The 24,005-nt window shown below is 58.3% G+C and overlaps 2 protein-coding genes across 2 annotated transcripts; both read right to left on the reverse strand.

The window, feature by feature from the left end:
- Positions 1–600: 600 nt before the first annotated feature.
- Positions 601–2,509, reverse strand: LOC125152187 (L-xylulose reductase). Its single transcript, XM_047834031.1, has 8 exons — positions 2,371–2,509; positions 2,191–2,288; positions 1,582–1,736; positions 1,447–1,489; positions 1,273–1,372; positions 1,120–1,184; positions 912–1,029; positions 601–785 (listed from the first exon to the last, which is right to left on the reverse strand). The coding sequence occupies exons 1-8, from the start codon at positions 2,420–2,422 to the stop codon at positions 682–684; spliced, it is 735 nt and encodes a 244-aa protein (XP_047689987.1). The 5' UTR covers positions 2,423–2,509; the 3' UTR covers positions 601–681.
- Positions 2,510–7,508: 4,999 nt separating this feature from the next.
- LOC125151680 (carbonyl reductase [NADPH] 2-like) lies at positions 7,509–9,650 on the reverse strand. Its single transcript, XM_047833030.1, has 8 exons — positions 9,599–9,650; positions 9,025–9,122; positions 8,767–8,921; positions 8,631–8,673; positions 8,444–8,543; positions 8,263–8,327; positions 7,916–8,033; positions 7,509–7,826 (listed from the first exon to the last, which is right to left on the reverse strand). The coding sequence occupies exons 1-8, from the start codon at positions 9,648–9,650 to the stop codon at positions 7,723–7,725; spliced, it is 735 nt and encodes a 244-aa protein (XP_047688986.1). The 3' UTR covers positions 7,509–7,722.
- Positions 9,651–24,005: the final 14,355 nt, after the last annotated feature.

Consider the following 24,005-nt stretch of genomic DNA (forward strand, 5'->3'; position numbering starts at 1 on the left):
TCCCTACCCTGTGGAGACCGGCAAGTTCGAGCAGGGCCTGGCGGACCGAATCGTTCAGGTCTAAGGCAGGAAGACACGCGGGTGACACATAGGCCAGCTCTCACGTGGGGAGTCCTTTGCGAGCCACAAAAGTGGGACGATGTCCTTCCAGTATTTGAAAACTGTCACCTGATTTGGCAAAGAGGTCGATCAGGTCACTGACAAATTAGCGAAGTTCCAAACATCCGTCTTCCTTGTTCCACTTCTGACTCGTTCATTAATGCCGATAAGCATCAACCGGCGTCTCCGTGCGGTTACACCCACGGAGCTGGTCAGAACGCCGCTGCTTCCAGCCCACAAGCCTCTGGACGTGCCAAAGGCCATCCTTGGTCAAATTCACCACCGCGCTTAGGAGCTGGCCTGGATGGCCTCGCCTCCCAGGCCCTGCCAGGAACTTGGCCAGGTCTGAAAAATCTCAGGCACGGGAGCCAGGCTGCCACCTGGCCTGGGCTGTGAGTTGAACAGGTGGCTGCCTACCTGGGACTCATTCCCACCCCCCAGCACTGGGTCCTGCACCTCCCGACCCCTTGCCAGCGGCCTAGCAGTCAGTGTGCAAACCAGGCAGAAGAATCATGTTTATTGGAGAGAAGGGGACAGGGGTGGGCTCAGCACGAAGCGGGGGTTACGTTAGGCAGAGGAGACTCAGGTGGCCAGGAAGCCTCCGTCCACCGGCACGGTGGAACCCGTGGTCATGCTGCTCCGGTCACTCAGAAGGAAAAGGATGACGTCCACCACATTCTCCACCTCTGTGGGCAGGGTGGAAGTCAGGGCACAGGTGGAGGGGGCTGCCCTCATCCTTCCCTCTCACTTCTCACCTAGGCGGGTACGGGGGCTACTGGTGCACCCCCCGGCTGGGCTCCTGCCTGACTCACCAGCAAACCTGCCAAGTGGGATTCGATCCAGCATGGCCTTGGCCTTCTGGGGGTCGCTCCAGTTGGCCTGGGCCATGGGGGTCATCACCACTGTGGGGTTCACCGCATTCACGCGGATCTGCACCAGGACAGACAGGAGGTCAGCAAGGCAGGCTAGGCGCCCAGGGCACGAGGGCTGGGTGATGGGAGGCGTCCCAGGGGGGCTCACCTTGTGTGGCCCAAGCTCCAGAGCCATCACCCTGGTCAGCATGTCCATGGCACCCTTGGTAGAACCTGTGAGGAGTGGCGTGCCTGGAGCCTGACGGCTGCAGGCTTGGGGGTCGGTGGGGTTCGGGCGGGAGCACACCTGGGGCTTACTCACAGTAGACGCTGTGGTTGGTTATTGCGCGCTGTGAGGCCTGGCTGGAGATATTCACGATGGCCCCCGGGGCCCCCCTAGCTATCAGGCCCCTCGCCACGATCTGGAATTTCAGAGAAAGCGTGAGGCAGAACTCGTCACCCACTAGTTCCCACCCCAGCCGTGAAGCCGGCTCACCTGAGACACCTGGATGACAGCCCGCAGGTTCACATCGAAGGATCTGGAGGCAGATGGAGAGACCCCGGTCAGGGACTGGGGCTGCTGCTGCAGGGGACAGCCCTGCCCCGGGGGCGTCTACCCTGGTCAGCTCACGTGTCACACGCCTCCTTGGTGACCTCCAGGAAGGGCTGCAGCAGCGCCACGGCGGCGTTGTTCACCAGGAGGTCCACGGGGCCCACACTGCCCAGTGCCCGCTCCGTGGCGTCCCAGTCACCCAGGTCCACACACACGGGCTCCACCCCAGGACACTGTGCGTAGCGGGGGGAGGGACAGCTACCAGCGGCTCCCCGCCCCAAAAGGGGCGCTGCCTCACCGATCTTTCAGCCTGACAGGGGGCGGGGCTAGAGGTCCCAGAGGATACCTTCTTGGGGTTCAGAACGCAGGCTGCTGAGGGAGGTGGTAGAGGACCTAACGCGGCCCCTGGTTATCTCGGGGCTTGGTGACCTGGAGGCTGGCCCCGCCTCCGGCCAGTCCACTTCCTGCGCCCCAAGGCCCCGGGCCGGCAAAGCAGCCATTTCTGCCTCCTTCCAAGCCCAGGGGGCGTTGCCGTTCCACCAGGGGCCGCCCGCCCTGGGAGGGGCTGCTCAGGGTCCTGGGTCAGCCCCTGCGCCCCGCGCCTGCGCGTCCCGGCCCTCTCGCCACCCCCACCCCCGCCCCGCCCGCCTCCCGCCGCCCCCGGGGCCAGGACAGAGCTGCGCCTACCTCGAGGACCAGGCTGTCCAGGTCGGCCCGGGTCCGGCTCAAGGCCACCACCTGCACCCCCGCCGCGTGCAGCGCCTTGACAGTGCCGCGCCCGATGCCTGCGGGGAGCGCAGCTCAGTGCGTGCGTCCCCCGCCCCGGCCGCCCGCCGCCCGCCGCCCCAGGCCGCCCCGCAGGCCCACCTTTGCCCGCCCCGGTGACGAGCGCACGGCGGCCCGCGAGCCCCAGGTCCATGGCTGGCGTTCAGCGCCTGAGTGTGGCGGCCGTCGGAGGGCGCGGGGCGGGACGGCGGAGAGGCGGGGCGCGGAGGGGCCAATCACAGGCTGGTGTCCGGGTCGGGGGCGGGGACATGGAAATAGCACCGCCCAGGCGGGCGCCGCAGGCGCAAGGGAGTGGGGGCGGCGGGGGGCGGCGGGTCACCTGAGCCTGAAAGCTGTTTAGCGGCCTCCGAAAGCAGAGCCCCGGAGAGCACCGGTTCCCTGCCAAGATTGTTCCAGAAAAGGTGTGCTGGTTAATACCAGAAAGAACGTGTAGCTACACGTGAAATGCAGAACTCAGCGCCAACATATCTTGCTTTGTTTCTGGGAAGAAAAGTTTGACAAAAGGGATCGCATGACCCACACCCCCACCCTACCCCATGGCTGACGCAGGTTCTCTCATAGTGCCCAAAGGGGAAGAGTTTGGACAACTAAATCAGCCTGAAGAAGCCAATGCCAACAAAGCCCCACCTTAACCTGGTGAGGTAGAGTCCCCTCCCTAAGGAAGGAAAAAACCAAAAACAAAATCCTCAAGGTAACCTGGCTGTGCGCATACATGACAACATCCCTCAGGACCTTGTAACATGAGATCACTTAATCAGACTGCATGTTTGTGTGTTACCACATATGGGAGAAAAAGAAGTAGAAAACACATTTGAAAAACTATGCCACGTGGTGCTCGGGGCTCAGTTCTTTGGGTACGAACCCAACTGAGCTGTGCTGGCAGGAATAAAGTTGCTTCCTGGGAAGTAAAACCTCAGTGTCGTGACTCTGCGAGAGTCCTGCTACATTACTTGGGGACTTGTCCGGGATTCAGAGACAGTGCGTTTCCACCTCTTTTGCTGCTGGGATACGAACCTCCTCCGGGCGCCTGGGGACCACTTGACCCGCAGGAGGCTACCCCTCCCGGCTGGGGGTGAGGACCCCGTGTGCGCCAGCGGAGCCCGTGAGGCCCAGGGACCAGCTCAGGGAGCGCCCATCAGACTAGTATGAACCCGGGTTCGTTTTGGCAGACCTGCCCCTAAGAGGCAGAAGGGGGGCCTGGTCACCCCCCAGGGCTGCCTTAGTAGTTCCGCGAGGGGACTAGGCACAAAGCCGCAACTCCAGGGCGCTCGGCGGCGGGTTGGAGTCACCGTGTGACCGTGTGTGGGGACTTGTCTCTCATTCATTTCCTGGGTCAATGACTATGATAATTAGAGCCAACTGTCTCTGGTTAGCTTACCTCAGAATGGGAGTTTTAAGGAATACTCCCAAGGGGCCAAAACTCCCTTTGTTTCAGGGAAATTCCCTGTCTTCTCCGGACTGACATGCACTGCCTTATTGCACTAGTGAAAAACAAAACAAAAGAAACCTGGGGTCTGCTTCTCTGTCTGAGCCCACAAGACTTCAAACTGAGAATTCTCTTTCTCTGCCTTCTGCCGGCACCTCGCCTCTTCTGCCTTCCCCTCCCCCGCTCCTGTTTCTGCCCCACTTGGGGGGCGGCCTGCAGAACGGGCTCCCCAATGCCTCAGGCACATAAGCACCCCGCCCCGGAGATCCTAGAGTGGAGACCACACACTTCAGATTTCCCCACCAGGACTCTAAGTATCAATTAATCACGGGAAACAAATTGTCTTCGGTGGACCCAAGTAAAACGTATTCAGTGTTTAAGTTAATTTAAGTTTGTTGGTTTGATAGAGACAATGTTTATCAACATTAAAAAAAAAACAAAACTTTCACTCTACCTAGATTTGCAAATAAGCTCATGTGATCTCTGTTCCAATTTAACAGAAGGGTGACTTAAGGTAATGGTTAACTTTGTCTCATAGTTTTCGTGAGCAATTGCTTTCAAAGTCTTTGGTAACTTAAAACTGTTAGGATGTCCTTGGAACCACAGTAGAGGGGACGGCCATCTTGCCGGTGCAATCCAACGAAAAGCCCCGAGTAGCGTGCCAGAACGAATTGGAGGTCAACCAATCACCGAGCGACAGCACGACCTGAAAAAGGCCCACCCGGACCTGAACCCGGAGGAGCTGCAGCTTAAAAACCCCACCCCACCACACCTGGGGGCGACTTCCCTGGCTCCTCTCTCTCTTTGAGTCACGGAACCTCGCCCGAGACCTTAGTTCCCAAATAAAGCCTTTGACTGCTAAAATTTTTTAGCCTCTGACTCCTACCTTTACCCTGCCTTACGCCTGACCCTAACAAAAACGTTAAAGTTTTTGCTTGCATGATAAATTGGGTTTTAATTCATTGGCTATCTAACGAGACAAGGAGGCTAAAGGACTAATTACTAGATGTAGGTTTGCGCTTTTGACTTGTTGCAGAAAAACTAAAGATATTTGGATCTGTTAAAAAACATGCTTTGTGCTTAATTGATTCGTAAGTTTGCCATCTAAGAAATTCTGATGTAACAGTTCACAATTGATTACTACTTAGTTTTCACTGGAGACTAAGGTTTCTAAGAGTTAAAATTCTGCTAAATGTAGTTGAGACTGATGGAAATAAGGAAAGCAACTCTACATGTAGAAAACTAGACATATAAATAAATATAAGGTATGGAAATACATTTTTTGTTAAAGGTAAAAAAAAAAAAGTAATTTTGTCCTAAATAAGACTGGTTGTTTGGGGAAAAAAATGGCTCAGGTCAAAATCTAAAAGCAAAGGACAGTTATAAAAAGGTTTATGAAGAAAAATCTTTAAAAAATTGTACATATGGTCAGGAGGTCTAAGGTCAAATCTTTAAACCACGCTAAATTAGCCACTATCTTACAGACACAAAATAAAACCCCGGTGGCCTTCCTGGAAAGGTTAAGGGAGGCTCTCATTAAATATACACTGTGGGCCACTTGACCGACCCTTGGGTAGATTCTAACTTCTGTACCCCTACATCATCCCTCGTAAGCTTGAAGAAGCCAGAACGGTCATCATCCCTGTTCCCTCACAGCAGACACAGGCCCTGTTCCAGGGGAGCAATGAATAGGGAAAGGGTGAACATTAGGCAGGGAGAGACAAGGGACCTTCAGGGAGGCAGACTACAGCTGCAGGTGGGAGGCTGAAGGAGCAGACGGGGTTCTCTCCTTGTGAAATCCCTTATGGGCACCCCCCCCATTATCAAGGGCATAAGGGGGGGATCTAAATGAGAAAGGCAATCTAACCCTAAGACAACAGATGTGAGCCCTTGCGTCTACCCTAACCACCTTATACCACTGGGTCAGGGAGCGATTACCTGTGAGTCTGACCACAGATGCTCAGCCTTTTAAACCAGGAGATGCTGTACGGGTGAAGGAGCAGAGAGTCCAACCCCTAAAACCCCTCTGGAGAGGACTGTTCGTGTCATTTTGTGCACCCCTACGCAGGAAAGTAGCCGAAGCGGGTCCCTGGGTTCACTACGCAGAGTGAAGCCGGCATCTCGAAACTGGGAGTGCCTTCCTGATTCATCAACGCCGCCGTGCAAGCTGACCACAAGGAAGAAGCAATCTGCAACTCCAGAGGCTCCGGCTCCGGGAGACTGCAGCCCTGCTTTAGTCACTTGGAAGCTGACTGATCTACGCACGGCAGCAGCTTAAGGAACCGACGGTCCGATGAAACAAGACTGTCCTTATTTTCTATATGTTTCCTTGCCGTGAGGCACTGTCACGCCTTGTTTTTTACTGTTACTGTCACCCTTGCCCTGCTTTTCACCATGGGATTGGCTGAGGCCGCCCCGGGCCGGCTAGGAACGGGGGGAGAGGTTTCTGTTAGCACTCACTAGCCAAGCAGCAAACCAAAATGCTCAGTGCTATCTATCAAAATCGCTGGGCCTCAGATCACCTGCTTGCTTCTGAGGAAGAAGTTTGTAAAAAGTTTAGCCTCAGCAACTGCTGCCTATAGATAATGAGGAAAAAGTCATAGAAAAGATCACAGATCAAATCAAAAGGATTACTCATGTCCCTGACCAGACCTGGAGTGGTTAAAACCCCGGAGAGTTATTTGGAAACTAACTCTCATAAAAATTATCCTCCTAATTCTGGGAGGTTGCTTAATCCTACGGTGCTTAGCTCCCTTGGTTGTACGGTCTGCTTCCAGTCTCACTGAGGCCATGATTTAAAAAAAAAGAAAAGAGGACAGCCATACATGAAATGATGCTATAGAATTATAAGCCTTTAAACCAAGATGGTGCTCTTTAACCCAAAATAGAGGGGTCCAAGCATCAAAGAGGGGGGGGATGTGGTAGGGTTCCCTCCCTAAGGAAAACAAACAAAAAAACCCTCAAGGTAACCTGGCTATGAGCATACATGACAACATTGCTCACGACCCTATAACAGGAGACCACTTAATCAGACTGCATGTCTGTGTGTGTTTCCATATATGGGAGACAAAGAAGTAGAAAATACATTAAAAAAACACCACGTGGCATTCGGGGCTCAATTCTTTGGGTACGAACCCAACTGAGCCATGCGGCACAAATAAAGTTGCTTCCTGGAAAGAAAAGCCTGGGTGCGGTGTCACGACTCTCTGTGTGAGAATCTTGCTACACTGGAAGGGAGAGGAACCCCTATCATCCAGGCCCTTTAGCAGGAGACCACCAGCAACTGTAAACAAACTTGCACGGGATGAGATAGGAGGATCGGGGTCATCCGGGGTTCACGGTGGCCGGCAATGGCAACAAGCATTGCTTCCTGAGCCTTTAGGGTCATTTACAGATAGATGCGAGCCCGTGGGTACATGGCATCTTCCCCAGATCCCAGACCCTCTAACCTCTCTGACTGGCGGAGGTTGGAGCAGCAGTGCTGGGCTGAAGGGCGGGGCCAGAGCCTCAAGGGGAGGGAACGTGGCTGCCTTCTGCCCAGGACTGATTGGGGGGCTGGGGGGGGGGGCGGGGCACGGACAAAAATCTCTGTGTAAGAAATCGCTGCCCTTCAGCTACTAGACAGGGTCGCCGTGGAGTCCGGCTGGCTTTAGGATCTGCGCCCTCATTTCAAGGCAAGTGAAATGTGTGCTCCCCCTCCCTGATCCTCCCCTCCCAAACCCCGGCACGCACTGGTTCCAGAGAATGGCCTCCATTTATTTAGGGAAATCCAGCCGGCACAGCGGAGGACACTGGGTGGGGGCGACAGGGGCGGGTTTCATGGCAGCGCGAGTGTGGATGCGGTGTGTGCCCAGATGCAGAGTCTGGGTGGGAGATGCGCGCGCGAGCGGCTGGGTGGTGAAGGCGTGGTGGGGCGGTGGGCGTGACCGGGGCGGGGCTGGGCGGTGGGCGGGGCGGGCCGGGGCGGGCCTGGTGCCCTGAGCGCCCGCTCCCCGGCGCCGGGCGCTCTAGGAAGCCAGGTACCCGGCGTCCACGAGTATGCCCGAGCCGCTGGTGGAGGCGCTGCGGTCGCTGAGCAGGAAGAGGATGCTGTTGACCACGTCCTCCGTCTCTGCGGGGATCGGCGGGGGACCGGCGGGATCAGCGCGGTGTGTCCCGGCCGCCCTGGTCGCGCCCTCCGCTCCCCGAAGCCCCGCTGACCTGCAAACTTCTGCAGGGGGTGACGCTCCTTCAGTTTCCGGGCGATCTCGGGGTCCGTCATGACTTTGTGGCCCATGGCCGTCAGCACCACCGTGGGGTTCACGGAGTTTACCCGGATCTAGGGCCAAGGGGCCAAAGACGGCGGCCTCAGCGAGTAGGTGAGCCTCTGTGCTCCCCCCCACCACCTGCGGAACTCGCTTACTGTGTTCAGTCAGTCGCTGCCCAGAGCCTTGGATGGTCCTCGGGCCTCTCCCATGCCGTCTGCCGCCCCTTACCATTGCCAGCCCCTACCCCTGCTCCCCAGCCCACCTTTGTGTGATCCCCAGGTCCTCCCCTCCCATGCCCACCTTGTATGGCCCCAGCTCCGCGGCCATGGCTCTGGTGAATACACTTATTGCGCCCTTGGTGGAGCCTGCGGAGGGAGGGCAGCACTGAGGACCCCTTAGCCCTCTCTGCACAGACGCTAAGCCCCAGCGCCCAGGATCTCCTCATGGATGGATGGGGTACGGGCTGGGCAGAGGGACTCACTGTAGACAGATAGGTTGGGTAAAGTGACATGGGCCACCATGCTGGAGACATGGACAATGGAGCCAGGCACTCCGCGGTGGATCATTCCCCGGGCCACGATCTAGAAACCGGGAGAGGGGCAGCCTGATCTCACTGTACTCCCGGCCGGGCCTTGTCATCCTTGGGCCTTGCTCCCCCACTGGCTCACCTGGGACACCTGCACCAGTGAGCGCAGGTTCACATTGATGGTCCTGCAGAGGGCAGACAGTCAGAGCGTCCAAGGCCACATCGGCCCCATGTCCTCAGCAACCACTCCCCAGTCCACCTGCTCTCCTACTCCCCACCTGTCGAAGACCTCCTTGGTGACCTCCAGGAAGGGCTGCAGTGGCGCCACGGCAGCGTTGTTCACCAGCAGGTCCACGGGGCCCACGTTGCCCAGTGCCCGCTCCGTGGCGTCCCAGTCACCCAGGTCCACACACACAGTCTGTATCCCGGGACACTGTGGAGAGGCAGTGGTCAGTGATCAAGGAGGTGGTCCCAGCAGGCTCATGAGGCACCCGGAGCGTGTGGGGTCAGGCTTGGGCCGTGACCGGGCTGCTCGCCTCCTTGGAGAGGCTGACTAGGTCAGTGTCGGTGCGGCTCACGGCTACCACCTTGGCTCCCAGGGCATGCAGGGCCTTCACAGTGTCCCTCCCGATCCCTGCAGGGGGGCACCGGGTGGGCAGATACCCCAGTACATCTGGGTCAAGGCTGAGGACTGAGGCTGCAGCCTCTTCCACTCAGGAAAGAGCAGTGAGGGGGTGCCAGCCAGAGTCAGAGGCCCGGCCGGCCAGGATCTGGCCAAGGGAGGCCCCAGAGAACAGCTCCTTTCCACTGAGCCCAGGGAAGAGACCCTGTCTGGATGTCCCCGTCTGCGTAGCCTGAACCTGAAGGCCACTGTCTCGGGTGGGGGGTCTTGCACTGACCAAGTAGAGGCAGTGTCCTGTCCCAGGGCGGCCTGATGGGTGGTGGACGTCACCCGGGGCCGGGGTGTGGTAGGGAGGCAGGCGCTGGCGGGGAGGGCTGTGACAGGCATGGAGGGACTCACAGACCCCAGCACAGGCGTGTGAGGCTTCCAGTCTGGCCACCTTACTCTCCACCTCGGCCCCTCCCGCACCCCCACCTGCTCATACGTACCTTTCCCTGCCCCTGTCACCAGGGCCGGCAGTCCTCTGAAATTCAGTTGCATGGTGCCGACTCTGAGCCTGTGTGCAGCAGGAGAGGAGGGCAGGGAGGTTTTAAAGGCCTGGGGCGGGCCGTTGGGGTGCCGTGGAGGAAGGGGGGGTGCTGGAGGCGCAGGGCAGGGGCGGGGCATCACTGCAGTCTCTACTTCCTTGTTTACAGGAATCTTCTGCCCTCCCCAGCACAACCCAAAGGTGCTGGTCAAAAGCTGCACCATGAGGTTTGGAAAAGGAAACAAAGGGGCTTGTGGGTGGCTCAGTCGAAGTGTCTGACTCTTGAGACCGGCTCAGGTTGTGATCGTGCATCAGATTCCATGCTGAGCTTGGAGCCTGTGTGGGATTCTCTCCCCCTCCCTCTGCCCCTCTCCCCGACTTGCACTTTCTCTCCAAATAAATAAATATTTAAAAAAAAACAGAAAAGAAAAATAGGGGCGCCTGGATGGCTCAGTCACTTAAGCGTCGACTTCGGCTCAGGTCATGATCTCGCAGTTCATGAGTTCGAGCCCCGTGTCGGGCTCTGTGCTGACACCTCGGAGCCTGGAGCCTGCTTCCGATTCTGTGTCTCCCTCTCTCTGCCCTTCCCCCACTCACGCTCTGTCTGCCTGTCTCTCTCTCAAAAATAAAAATAAAGATTAAAAAAATTAACAACAACAAAAACAGAAAAAAAATTAACCGCGGAGTAGGAACGTGGCCCTTCTTGGATGGTGGGGACGGATGGCCTGGAGCTGGCCCCTGCAGGCCTCGAGCAGGCGCCCCTGGATTATAGCCCAGGCATACTGGGTTTGAGGCCGTTCTCCTGCCCCGCTGACCCCGACTCCACCACGGCCCTAGTCTGTGGCCTCCAGAGTCTTCCTCACTGGCCCCTGGCCGGCCTAGGACACCCGCCCCCTGGCTTCCAAGCCCAGAGCCCAAGCCTATCCACAGGTGTGGCCACCCTACCGGCCTCATTCCCTCTCAGGTGTGGCTCGGGGAGGGGGCGGTTCTCCCTCCCGGCTGTCGCTGTCCTGTTTTGGCTCCCTCCCCCCACTCTGAAACTTCATCTTGGCACAAATCGGCGGACTCTTCCGGGCCCCAGAGGCCTCACTGGGCTTCTCCTCTGTGCCACTGCTACCTGTGGGTTCTGATGGTGATTGCACTTCTGGCAGCAAGCCCCAGGCCTGTCCTGAGCACCTTCTGGTCCCGGGTCCCGGGCCTCACGGGACCCATGCCGCTGTCCACAGGTTCGGGGGTCAGGGCAGGACACGTGACAGGTCTACCAGGCCCTCCCGATCCAGAGGTGTGCCCCACCGTCTCTCCCTCACTCAGACCTGGCCAGCGCCCCAGGAAGAGAGGCTCCCGTCCTAAAGCCCATCCTGCCTCTTGGAGACCCCCTCAGTCCTGCAGACCCAGCTGGGCTTGCCCTCTGGGCGCGTCCTTGGCTTGCGAATCATCGGCGAGTGAAATGGAGGGAGTCCTTGCCCTGACACAGGGAACTCGTGCAGTCTGGCTTCCTTCCCAGACACCTGTTGGACATTTGTTCCCAAGAGGGACTCAAGGTGCCAGCTGTGGGGGTGGGACAAGGAGCCGGTCCTGTGTGCGAGGCTCCAGAGAGCACATTAGCCAGGTGCCTGGGAAGCGCCTTTATGCAGCGCGGGGCTGAGCTCTCATCTGCGGGATCCTCCCACAGGTCTCTGAGATCCCCAGGAGAGAGCACACCTGCTTCCGCCCCTCTCCGAGCCCTGGGGGGGGACGGCTTCCGCGTGGCCTGGGGGACAGTCCCCAGCCCCCTGCCCACCCTTTGCCTGATCTGCTCGCAGAGGTCCCTCTGGGGAGTGTTCTCCCAAACACCCACAGCTTAAAATTGTCTCCCTACATCCCTCAACCCACACCCCGAATCAGAACACCCGGCAGCACTCGCCCCACTCCACCAAGGCCACCACGACATTCCAGACACATTCAAGTGCTACGGATCATTTTTATTCTGAAATTATTCAGGGTTGCAAGGATAGTACAACCGTTTTCTCTGAACCATTTTGAGAGTAGTTTGCAAAACTAGCACCCCATCACCCACAAGTAGCTTAGTGTCTGTTTCCTTCAAATGGACATTATCCTACACACACACACACACACACACACACACACACCAGCCAAGGGACTAACACCACATGTCCCCGCCATGTGTCCTCAGCTCCCTTTCAGGTCTTAAAAATTGTCCCAGTGATGTTCTTGTTGTAAAGAACGGCTTCATTGAGGTATAGTCGATAGATAATCAGAAATGCAACTGAGCAAATATTGAACATGTGACTTTATTAATCAGTTCGTGGATTAGGCATCATCTCATCCCCAAGCAGAGAGGAACTCCGTTGAGCTGCAGAAAAGGAAGGGTTTTTTGTTTTTTTTTTTTTTTCATCGTTTATTTATTTTTGGGACAGACAGAGACAGAGCATGAACGGGGGAGGGGCAGAGAGAGAGGGAGACACAGAATCGGAAACAGGCTCCAGGCTCCGAGCCATCAGCCCAGAGCCCGACGCGGGGCTCGAACTCACGGACCGCGAGATCGTGACCTGGCTGAAGTCGGACGCCCAACCGACTGTGCCACCCAGGCGCCCCTAGGAAGGGTTTTTAAGGAAGAGAGGGAATGGAAAAAAGGAAATTAGTAGCAAAGAATGCATTGTTTTAGGCCAGGTGGCCCTCCTAAGGGGAACAGAAGGGGTCCCTCAGTACATGTCCTGGTGCTGACCAGGGCATTCTCCGGATGACTGGCTAACAGGTCCCTGACGTGAGTGACTACATTTGGGGCCCCGCGGTTTCCTTTTTAGCAATACTAAACTGCACAGATTTACCGTACAGTGAGAGCAGCTGGGGCCCAGCCCCGCGAACTCATCACCACAACCGGGGTCATAAACAGACCGATCGGCTCCCCAGGCTTCCTCGTGTCCAGCTGCTTCTGTGCTTGTGGTGGCAACAAGTGGCCCAAGCCCCTGCCCCCAAGCGCTCCAGCGCGGGAAGACTGCTCCCCCATTGCCCTCCCGCCCCTCCCACTCAGCGCATCCCCGGAACTTACTCTCCTGGCCAGCTGGAAATGCCCCATTTCAGTTCTGGGTAGTGAAAGGGCCCAATCCAAGGTCACCGTTGCTGGGGCTGGCTCATCCCTCTTGCCTCCCTCGCTCCAGGACACTCTTCAGTCTTTCCTTGACTTTAAGACCTTTTGGAGACTGGAGGTCGGTTCTTTTGCAGAAAGTCCCTCAGCTCCGCCTTGCCCGGGGTCCATCGCGATTAGATGCTGCGCGTCTCTGGTCAGGAGCGCCAGGGAGGCGGCGCCCTGTCTCACAGCTCGCCGTCAGCTGGTGACCTGTGTCACCACTGGTGCCGTTAGCTCCGACCCAGGGGTGGAAGGTGACGGCGCTGGACCTCACAGCTCGGTCCTTCACACTAAGAAGAACGTGGCTGCCGCAGCTTCGTGTGTCCTCTGAATCGCGGGCAAAATGTCCCCGTGGCCACACGGACTCGGAAGTACGCAGGGAAAGGAGTTCTGGGTCCAGGGGCGGCCGTGCGCAGCACGCACCCACCGGTGCAAACTCGCCACGGAGCACTTCGCTTCCGGGGAAAGCCAGGAGCAAGACGGGCCTGACGTCATTCAGCCGACAGCCCGCCCTGGACACGTGCTGCCCTGGACCCCACGGGCGGCGCATCCCTTCTTGTGTCTCAGCCACCCTGTAACCGACACGGAAGGCGGGCCACCGCTGGCTCGGAGGATGGCAGATGGGGCGGGACCAGGAGGAGGGGAGAGCAAGCAAACGGGCTGACGGGCACGCGAAGACGCACACAAATCACAACGGAATGGCCGTGGCGCTCTTTCCTGCAACTGGCCACGTGGCCACACGGTCACAACTACTGTGCACCCGCCACCAGCCCGCGCCTCTTTGCCCTCGGCTGACCCGGGCTCCTCGCCCGCTGGAGGAAGAGCCCAGCACTCGCACGGCTCCGACTGCGCCCTGGCCCTGCTACCTCTGTGGCGATCACTATCGCGTCGCCTCTGGGGACTAAGCGTCACTCGGAATCCCTGCCCCCGTTGAACTCCGGAAGCCCGGCTGGACGGCCACCGTTCCGACCGAGCGCGGCCGCAGAGAAGAGCCCGATGGGAATTTATGTCCCAAAAGGGTGCCGAGAAGGGCGTCCCCCGGGCTCCGGGTCCGGCAAAGTCGCTCCCGCGGGAACGTTCCAGTCTCTCTGCGCCCGTGGGCACCTTCCCGCACAGCGTGCCACGGAGCCCGCATTTCCAGAGGGTTCTGGCGGCCACCCTTGTGCCGGGTCCCCGTCCGCCGGGCAAGCGCGGGCAGACCCACAGGTTGCCACGCATGCGGCGGGCAGGCTCTGCCCAGGGAGCCACGCGCACGTCTGCGTGGAGCTTCCTGCTCCTTCTGCACCGGCCCCACACCCTGGCGCCCGTTCCACACAGATGCGTCCCCGCTCCTGTGCATCTGAATCAGCAAACCCGGGCGATTGCTCTGGTGAGCCTCCCTTCTCACGTCCCACCGGGACCTCACGTCCATCGAGTCTGCCGAGCGGCTAGAGCAGGGGGGTGGGGGGGGCGTGCACCTGCGAGGACCAGCAGGCTCCGCAGGGGACCCTCTCTGGGGCCGCCGTGACCGCTTCTTCAGGCAAAGAGACGCTGAGCTCCTGGGACACTTAGGGGTTCACCGCGTGCGTCCGTGTGTCCGGTCCGAGACTTCCGGGCCCCACTCTTCACCGACTGTTGCTGTAGCGTTGACACAGGGTCCCTGGGGCGTGAGGGGTCTGTTTGCACTGTAAGGGTGAGGCTTTGTGCGGCCGCAGAGGGGCGGGCGTGTCTTCTAGGACTCAGGTCCCTCCTGCGGGCCTGGGGCTGGGACGACCCCTCCCCCCACACCTGCAGCACCAGGAGGCCCTTGGGACCTGTGCTGGGAGTGGCCACCTGCCACACCCCACGTGCCTCAGCATCCCAGCTTCCGCCGGGGTCTCTCAGAGCCGGGCCGAGACCATGAGGGTGAGTGACGGGGCCTGCGTCGGGGGGCAGGGTGACAATGTGCAGGCTGGGCAGACCCCCGGGGGCCGGAGACCGGGCAGAGGGACGAGGCGGCCTGGGGGCCTCACACAGCCCCACGCACACCTGCCCCAGCTCACACACGTACACACCCACCCGCACGCGTTCCCCACCCCCAGGCACACCACACGCACATATACTTGCCCCCACACCTGCTTTACTGACTGTTTTCTACCCCTGAGATTCTGAGTTCTTCAGCTCACCAAATCAGCCCTCCGGGGCCTGCCTCTGCCCTCTGGCTTCTGGCCTCGGGCCTCTGCCCTCTCCCTTCTCGCCTCGGGCAGACCGTGGAGGCTGTCTTCCCAGGGATCGGGCCCTGAGTCAAGAGGGTGAGGGCACTTGCACCCCAGGGCAACAGCGGAAGGGGCGTCCGTGCCCGGAGCAGGGCTGTGGAGCAAAGGTTTGCCAGGGGCCCTCACATCTGCCCCGGTGCCCGACACGGGCTCATCGGAGTCTCCGAGAGGAAGGTCACGAACAGTGTGACCACCCACCCACCGCAAGCCGGCCTGTGCTCTGCACTGGAGGTGTGTGTGGCGGACCCACCGGGGACGGGGACAATGAAACGGGCCACAAGAAGGGTGTGACCCAGGCTGTGGCGGGGGCGCCCGTGCAGGGAGCCCCCACCCGGGGCCGGGGCGAGGAGCGGGCGCCCACCTGCTTGGCAAAACGCCAGGCCTCTAGTATTGCGGGTGGTGGAGAATTCGCGGCCCAGAGAGGTCCGCCCTCGCCTCTGCTCCTGGGACGCGACCTCCAGGCCTCTGCAGGGTCCCGCCTGCCAGGCATGTCTTGGTTCGCCTGGGGGCCTTGGCCACGGGGTGGTCTCAGGTGCGACTTGTGCTGGGGGGGGGGGGGTGGGGGGCTTCAGGAGATGTAGTATCAGGCCCGGCCTCTGGGGACGGCTGGAGTCTAAAGGTCGGCCTGCCACATAGGCGGTAATGAAGTCGCAGTAAAAACCCTGCACACCGAGGGCTCAGGCAAGCCTCCCTGGCAGTGTTTTGCGTGCGTTGTCACATGTCAGGACTCTGAGGGGAGGAGACAGTGGGAAGCTCCCCCCGACCCCTGCCCAAGGTCTACCTCTGTCTCTCCCTGTGGTGAGAGGGCCTGGGAGGAGGACTTCGTCTGGATCACGCAGCAGGTGCTGTGAGATGGGGCGGGGGGGGGGGGGAGGGCAGGGAGAGGCCTCGGGTGCCCAGGGGCACCACATGAAAAGCCTGGCTGCAGCTGGACAAAGGTCGTTCCCAGGACTCTGGGCTTGCTTCTCAGGCTCTGTCCTTGAGGTCCTCAAGAGGGAGGGAGGTTTTAGTTGACTTTGAGGAGAGCACCCTTGAGTAGACCTGCCTGAAACCAGACCTCGCCACTTGAGCTGCAAAGAGGACGCTTGAGCGGGATGGGGCGGAACTGAGTCAGAGCTGGCTCGGATCAGGGACAGGTGGGCTCCCGGTGGGGGGAAGGGACTTCCCACCGAAGGGCCAGCCCCTGCGAGGCCCACAGAAAAGGCTGGGCTCTAGGCTGTGCTCAGGAAGGGTATGGAGGACTCTGGGAGGCTTGGGCACCAGACAGGCCTGTAAGGAGGCCGCCCACAGTCCGGATCCCACCCTGCTGTCTGGGCTGGAAGGTTTTTCGTTGGGAGGGCCTGGAAAATTCCATGGCTGGGAGGCACGGACGGGCACGGTCTCTACACCTGCAGAATGTGGACACAGTGCTTAGAAACCAAGGCTGTCTCCCAAAGGGCATTTCAGTGCCACGGCGTAGGGGGGGGGGTGCAGGTGCCCTTGTGCTGGTCACGCTGAGCAAGTGGCAGCCTCCTGCTGTGGGACCCGGCCCTCCCCCAGAGCCAGAGCCACAGCCCCGTCGTCACCCACGGCTCAGCCCAGAGCCTGCATTTGTTCCAGACCTTTCCTCGGCGCCACTGGCCACCTGCTGCCCACCAGGACCCGCTGGTTCTACTTCGGGAGGAGTTCTTGATCTGCCTGTGCCCCATTTCCCTCTCCCCGAGGCCAGGTCACCCGCACTCTCGCTGGCTCCCAGCCACGTCGGCCGGTAGAGGCCCGGGCTCTCTCCCCACTCGCCGCAGCTGCTCCGTCCACCTTCTCAAATGTGGGCCCAGGAAGCCGAGCTGGCACATCAGCTTCTCTGAGGGTCGTCCCTCTGGGTCCCCGCACCCCCGCTGTGGCTCCCGCCCCCACCGCCTCCACTCTGTGACTTGCGACAGGCAGGACCCCAGCACGACAGGGTGCTCCGCCATTATTCCCCTAGCGCTACACTGCGGAGCGAAGGAACGATGAATGAGCGAATGGATGGCACATTCTAAGACAAGGGACTGCCAGCTTGTGGCTGCAAAGAGCACAGGCTGTGGGTGCCGGCACGGGACGCTTGCGGCCGAGTTGGTAGGGAAGGACAGGCACGGGCACGTACAAGATGACCACAGGAGAGACCTCTGCCTCCACAGCTGGCCCGCGTTCGAGACTGGGGGCAGTACTGTGTCACAGTCAATAGGACGGTTATCAGGACAGCACTGTCGACGGTGACCTGTCCTGGACATAGGGCCCCCGAATCTGTAAGTGGAGATTAACAAAACACAAACCACCCAGAGCAGCATCAGGCTGAAGGCAGCACGAGGGGGCTTCCTGGAGGAGGCAAGAGGCAGGCGCAGCTGAGAGAAAGCTGGGAGGGGGAGAAAACCTGTCCAGGTCACTGGACACAGGCCACCACTCCTCCCTCACTGGTCGTGTGTGCACACATGCACCACCACACGTGAATGTGAGCACGTGTGCTCGGGCACTCACCTGGGGACACACCTGGACACGTGTGTGCACACACAGGCACACGTGTGGGAGCACTCGTGTGTGCTCACGTCTGGCCAGAGGGACGGAGGTTCATCCATGACGCCGGGCTGAGCCAGGAGTCAGGCTTAGCCACATCCTGTCACTGTGTTTAGGGTCCACTCTGGCACTCCCCATGGCCGGTCACACAGGCCGGTCTCAGGGGAGGACGGGCCAAGGCACGTTGGCTGTTCTGACCGGCTCTGGGTCAGGTGCCTCCCGGGGACGCTGCTAAGCCAGATTTGCCCCTGGGCCAGGAGCTCAGCCTGGTCTTGGAGCCTTTGAATACACCCAGAGGTGAGACTGGGGATGCTCGCCTCACTGGGGCGGAAGCCGAGGGCCGCCTCAACAGCGCATTTTGTTTTCTTCTGGACGCCGAAGGGACAGAAAAGACCTAAGACCTCCAGGACCCCATCATCTCTGGGCATGAAGGGCTGTGTGGCCGGCAGCTGGCAGGGGTGACAGTCCCATGCCGACCGCATGGGGCACCCAGGTCAGATCTCTCCCCCTGGGCCTCTGTGCTCCCAGCAGGGAGTGGGATCCGGGGCTCAGGTCACCCCAGGAGCTCAGTTTGAGGGAGGCTTTGCCTCTGGGGGTGTCTGTGGGCTCAGTGCCAGGCCTTTCCTGCCTCAAGCACCCCCCTGTGGAAAGGTGTTCAGGCTCGTGGGCACCATAGAGAGAGAAAGGGTTCCTGCAAGGTTTCCTTTGAGGGCCTTGGAGCCGGCACCCTCCGTCGGGCCACATGGGATGCACCGCCTCGAGTTGGAGTGTGAGCCACGAACCACAGCCCGAGAAGCCAATCGACGAGCCCACCAGCTTTCCTGTGTGGGCTTGTTCTTATCTTCACCCACTGTGGCCAGTCCTCACCACGTCGCTGGGGCCCGGAGCCTTAGAGGGAGAGTGATGGACACCTGGGGAGGCACGCTCAGCCAGTGGCACTGGCCGAGTCAGCTGGGCGTGCAGGCAACGATCAGAGCTGAGGTTCGGGACTTCTCCGGCCTTCCCACCGCTGCCTGCACCTGCCGTCTCCCGAAAGCCCCGACCCCGCTCCTGGGGGTAGAGGGTCTTCCCTCTCCCGCAAGCTGATTCTTTCACAGCCTGGCACCAGGGCTTTGGAGAATAAGAGGGAGACCTTGGGTGTCAGGGTTATTGGGCAGGGGTCCGTTCCCTGGAGGCTTCTGGGTCCTGGGGACACTGCCTGCCTTCAGACTGCTGACAGCTTCTCCGGTGGGAAAAGGCCTGAGGACCCCTGCTCCCCCCACTATGACGGGATGATAGCATAATGTGTAAGGTGCAGATGGGGAGCCCTGGCCGCGGGTCTCCTTTGCCAAGAGACTAAGCTCTTTCCAGTAGGGGAGCGTTCGGGCGGGTTTGCCGGAGGCACGAGGGCTCTCTGCCAGGGTGAGTGTAAGGCAATGCTCCTGGGAAAAGCCATTCTGGCTACTCCCAGGATTAGGACGAGGGATGCCGAGCTCGGGAGGGGCATCAAGGTTCCTGCCAGCAGGCACTGGGTTCTCCATCCTGCGGCCTTGCTCAGCGCATGGAGAGGATGGTCCCTTCCCCCAACGTGACGGTGTCCCTGGGGAGTCCGATGACCCCCCTCCCCCCCTCTTGGGAGCTGGCCCAGCTTAGGTGAATTTCTGTCTCTTAGGCCCCAGCAGACCCTCCACCAGCTAGCACTTCCTCAAGAACAGCTATAACTCGCCCCTCGGATCAGAGTAGAATAGGTGAAAAACAGACTGAGATTTACAACACACTGTCCTCTCCATGAGCTAAAAATGTGGGCCCAAACAACCACAGACATTGGCCTCCAGGGGTGATTGATTGGTTTAGAGAGCACGAGTTGGGGAGGGGCAGAGAGAGCGGCAGAGAGAGAATCCCAAGCAGGCTCCGCGCTGTCAGCACAGAGCCCAACACGGGGCTCACACTCACAAAACCATGAGGTCACGACCTGAGCCGAAACCAAGAGTCGGTTGCTTAACCGACTGAGGCACTCAGGCGCCCCTCCACTGGTGGTGTTTTAACAGGTTTCCAGACTACCCTTCCCACTGTAAATAACTGTGGAGCCTGACGAAATATGCCCGGTAGTTGTTTTCCGGAAGTGGGTAATAGTCAGCACAAGACTTCCGTCCCTGGTGGATAGAAACCCCTCAGATTAGACCCACGGATGCTCTGCCTGGGGTAGCACCTCCACCTGAGGGGCAGGGAGCCAGAATCCAAGAAGAACACATGATCCTGCCAAGCGGAGGAAGCAGATCAGGATCTGAGGCAATTGAGGGGCTGGGATCTTCAGGCCTGGCGTTAGAAAGGAGGAGGCTGCACCCAGAGGTCTGTGGGTGGTCTCTGTCTGGTTCCCTTCTAGACCACGGCCGAGGATGGGGCTGTACGTGTGCAGGGTAAGATTACCCAAGAGGGGCTAAAGACAGACAGAGGAGTAGTTGTGGACCAGTGTTGGGGACCTGGGAACTCTGGCCCAGCCAGAGTAGACACAGCTTCTCAACACCTCGTTCACTCCCTGGGCATCCACCTAAGACCTGGAAAGTCTGATCCGTATGAGTCAGGGCCACTAGAGGCAAGCTTACTCTTCTCTCTCTGAAGCCCTAATAAAATGTACAGGGGTGACAGTTTGGAGACCGAATCCCACTAAGTCAGAGGCCCTGGGGAAACACCATAAGTTTTGCATAGATAACCCTAATAAAGCACAAAACCAAAACTAGACGAGTTTAAAACGATCAGTCAGTAATTAAACTGTCTACCAGAACAAACATCAACACTCTTCAGAGGAAGATAACAAAATCCAGACTTTCTTTTTTTTTAGAATTTTTTTTTAACATTTATTTATTTTTGAGACAGAGAGAGACAGAGCATGAACAGGGGAGGAGCAGAGAGAGAGGGAGACACAGAATCTGAAACAGGCTCCAGGCTCTGAGCTGTCAGCACAGAGCCCGACGCGGGGCTCGAACTCACGGACCGTGAGATCATGACCTGAGCCGAAGTCAGATGCTTAACCGACCAAGCCACACAGACGCCCCAAAATCCAGACTTTCTATGGCATATCATCTGCAATGTCCGGTACACGTGAAAATTTTCTAGAAATGAAAAGAAACGGGAACCTGGCTGGCTCTGTGAGAGGGGCATGCAACTCTTGATCTTGGGATTATGAGCTCGAGCCCTACTTTGGGTGTAGACATCACTCAAAGAAATAAATTTTTTTTTTAAAGAAAAAGAAATGAAAAGAAACAGGAAAATATTATCCACAGGCAAGGAAAAAGCAGCCAGTTAAAAAAAGACTATCTTGATTTACCAAAGTTTATTTTTTAAAAACTTTTTAAAAGTTTATTTATTTTGAGAGAGAGAGAGAGAGAGAGTGAATGCAAGTGGGGGAGGGGCAGAGGGAAAGCGAGGGAGAGAGAAAACCCCAAGCAGGCTCCATGCTGCCAGTGCAGAACCCGACACAGGGCTCGATCCCATGAACCATGGGATCATGACCTGAGTTGAAATCAAGAGTCAGATGCTCCACCTACTGAGCCACCCAGGCCCCCCTATCAAACAAGACTTTAAAGGAGGTATTACAAACACGTTCAAAACGTTATGGGGCGCCTGGGTGGCTCAGTTGGTTGAGCGTCCGAGTCTTGATTTCCACTTGGCTCGGGTCGTGATCTCCTGACTGTCGGGAGGACTCCCAGCTGCAGACGCACTGGCACGTGCTGGCTGAAAGCCGGAGTGTTCCTCTCACAGCCACAAGTGCTCGGTAGGAATGCGACCGGCCTCGGCACGCTTGGCGTCACCGGTAATCGGTACCCACCAGGCCCGCGCTTCTCCATGCTCCCGTGTGACTTCAGGCCAGTGGCACGCGGGCAAAGGAATGTGTGTCCCTCCTGGGCCCCTGGTGGGCGCGTCGGGCATCTCATCACTCTTGTCTCTGCCACCGTTCTAGCCGATGCTGGGCCGCTCGGAAACCACAGCTGCTGGGCCCAGGGGTAAGGGGCCGGGTCCTGACTCGCACAATTCCCGCGTGGTGTGGACAGACGCACGGTCAGCGTGCAGTCATTTCTGCCCGGCGCCGAGCCCGTCCTGACCAATGCTCCATGATGGCTTCTTGTTTTTTTAAGTAAAAGCAACAAATAATCTAATTCTAGCACTTGTTGTTGAGAAGCCTTGTCCCCATCGGACTGCCCTGGGGACCGCGTTGGAAACCTTACGACGGTGCACAGGTGCATCCGTGTCTGGGCTTCGCTCCGCGCCTTCTGAGGCCGCCTGTCCACCCGCGCCAAGGCCACGCTGTCTCGATTCTGTGGCTCCACCCTGGGTCTTGAAGTCAGGCTGTGTGAGTCCTTCCACTTTGTCCTGTTCCCAGATTGCTTTGTGGATCCACATGCTGAGCGTTAACACATAGACTTTAGATTCAGCCGATTAATGTTTTTGTGCCGCGTTTGTCTGATTTTGGTGCCAGAGTCATACTGGCCTCACAAAATAAGGGAAAACATCCCCTTCTTCTCTGTTTTCCGGAAGACTTTGTGTAATATTGATGTTACTCCTTCCTTGAATGTTTGGTAGAACTCACCAGTGAAACCACCTGATCCTGGATATTTCCTTGTGGGAATGTTTTTGTTAATACATCGAAATTACGTAATACATATGGGCTGTTCTGATTTTGAATCTTATTGGCTCACTTTCTAAATAACATCTTTATTGAGATATCATTTGTATCAAAAGGTGTACGGTTTGGGGCACCTGGGTGACTCAGCCGGTTGAGCGTCTGACTTCGGCCCGGGTTGTGATCTTGTGGTTTGTGAGTTTGAGCCCTGCCTCGGGCTGGCTGCTGTCGTCACAGAGCCTGCTTTGGGCCCTCTGTCCCCCTCTTTCTGCTCCTCCCTCACACCCTCTCCCTCAAAAATAAATAAGCATTTAAAGAAAGTCTATGGTTTTGAAGCGTACAATTCAGTAGTGTTCATTATATTTGCAGAGTTGTGTAACCACTCCCACTGTCTAATCCCAGAAGAAGGTTAATCCCCATTATGCACGCTGGGATGGAGTCGCCGCAAATACAGAGTTAGCTAATACTGAGCCACTGTTCTTAGAGGAAGTGCACGCACACAGGGGCACATGCATGCACACACGGGCAATGTGCCTGCGGGCACACGTTACATAGATGGTAGGTAGCCCTGTGAATCAGAAAAACAACTCCTACTGGTGGATTCTATTTTACAGAAGAGAAAATGAGGTTCAGAAGCCTCAGGTGAACTTGTCACTCCGCCAACAGGTGCCGCAGTGGGGATTCACAGCTGGTGCGCCTGGCCGGAGCCGCTCGCCAGCCTCTGCACCGAGGCTGTCTCCATCCTGGGGCCTCGCCTGGCTGGACCTCAGCCGGGCACGCGCAAATCTGGCGACTCGGTCATTATTCGTGTCTTCAAATGACCAGGGAAGCAAGCACTGATTTGGGGATTCCAAAGGTCACGAAGCGAGCAACCTTTCAAACACAGAATCTGCCAACGCGTGTGCTCATTGTTCCGAGAAGGCCCGCACCCCGTCGGCAGCCGCTCCCCACACACTCCGAAATTTACAAAATTTGAACTTTTTCTGATTATACATCTACTGTGTGTCCATTATAACACATGCTTTGTGGGGGGCCTGGGGGCCTGGCTCAGGTCACGATCCCCCAGTTCTGCGCTGACATCGAGGAGCCTGCTTGGGGTCCTCTCTCCCTCTCGCTCTCTGCCCCTCCCCCGCTTGCACCATCTCGCTCAGAATAAACAGTGAAAAAAAGAAAGCTGCTGTTTGGTGGTGTCGCTGTCCCCAGGGGGCGGTTTTGGGCTCACCGAAATTCATCAGTCCCACCTCTTGTTCAGACCCTCCCAGTTCTCCAGCCCTGACAGAGTGAAGCCTGGGGCCCCTCCCCGGCAGCCCCAGGTTCTGAAACCCATGACATTTGACTCTGTCCTTAGGGTGAGCTTTCCTCCCTGGCCATGTCCCAACGAATCACACACAGCTGCACACACCTGCGTGGTTCTACACCATGTGCACATGCACACACACAGCCATTCACACTCACGTGCACACGCACCCACGTACGGTCACGCACACTCCTTCCTGTGTATGCACACACTCATCCGTATACAGCCACGCACACATGTGCACACCTTGTATACTCGTGTACGCAGCCACGCACACGCGTGCACACCCACATATGCCCACGTACACGACTGCTTACGTGTCTGTGTGTCCACAGTGTGCTGAGAAAGCAGGTGGAACAGGCAGCCGTGTGACCTGTTCGTCATTCCCTGCAGGACCCCTCCCCCAAGCCCTCACCAGAGGCTTGGTTCAGAGTCCCGAGGGCAGCTTCAGTCTTGGCCGGCAGGACTGCCTGGGGTGGAGCCTCCTGGGGGCAGCGGCTGGAGGCCGTGTGGTCCCTCTGGAGCTGAGCCTCAGCCCCCAGGTGCCTTGCTGGTCCCTTAAGCCAACACAAGCCAAACGGAAAG

The sequence above is a fragment of the Prionailurus viverrinus genome, chromosome E1, assembly GCF_022837055.1.
Source record: "Prionailurus viverrinus isolate Anna chromosome E1, UM_Priviv_1.0, whole genome shotgun sequence".
In the NCBI taxonomy this organism is placed as follows: domain Eukaryota; kingdom Metazoa; phylum Chordata; class Mammalia; order Carnivora; family Felidae; genus Prionailurus; species Prionailurus viverrinus.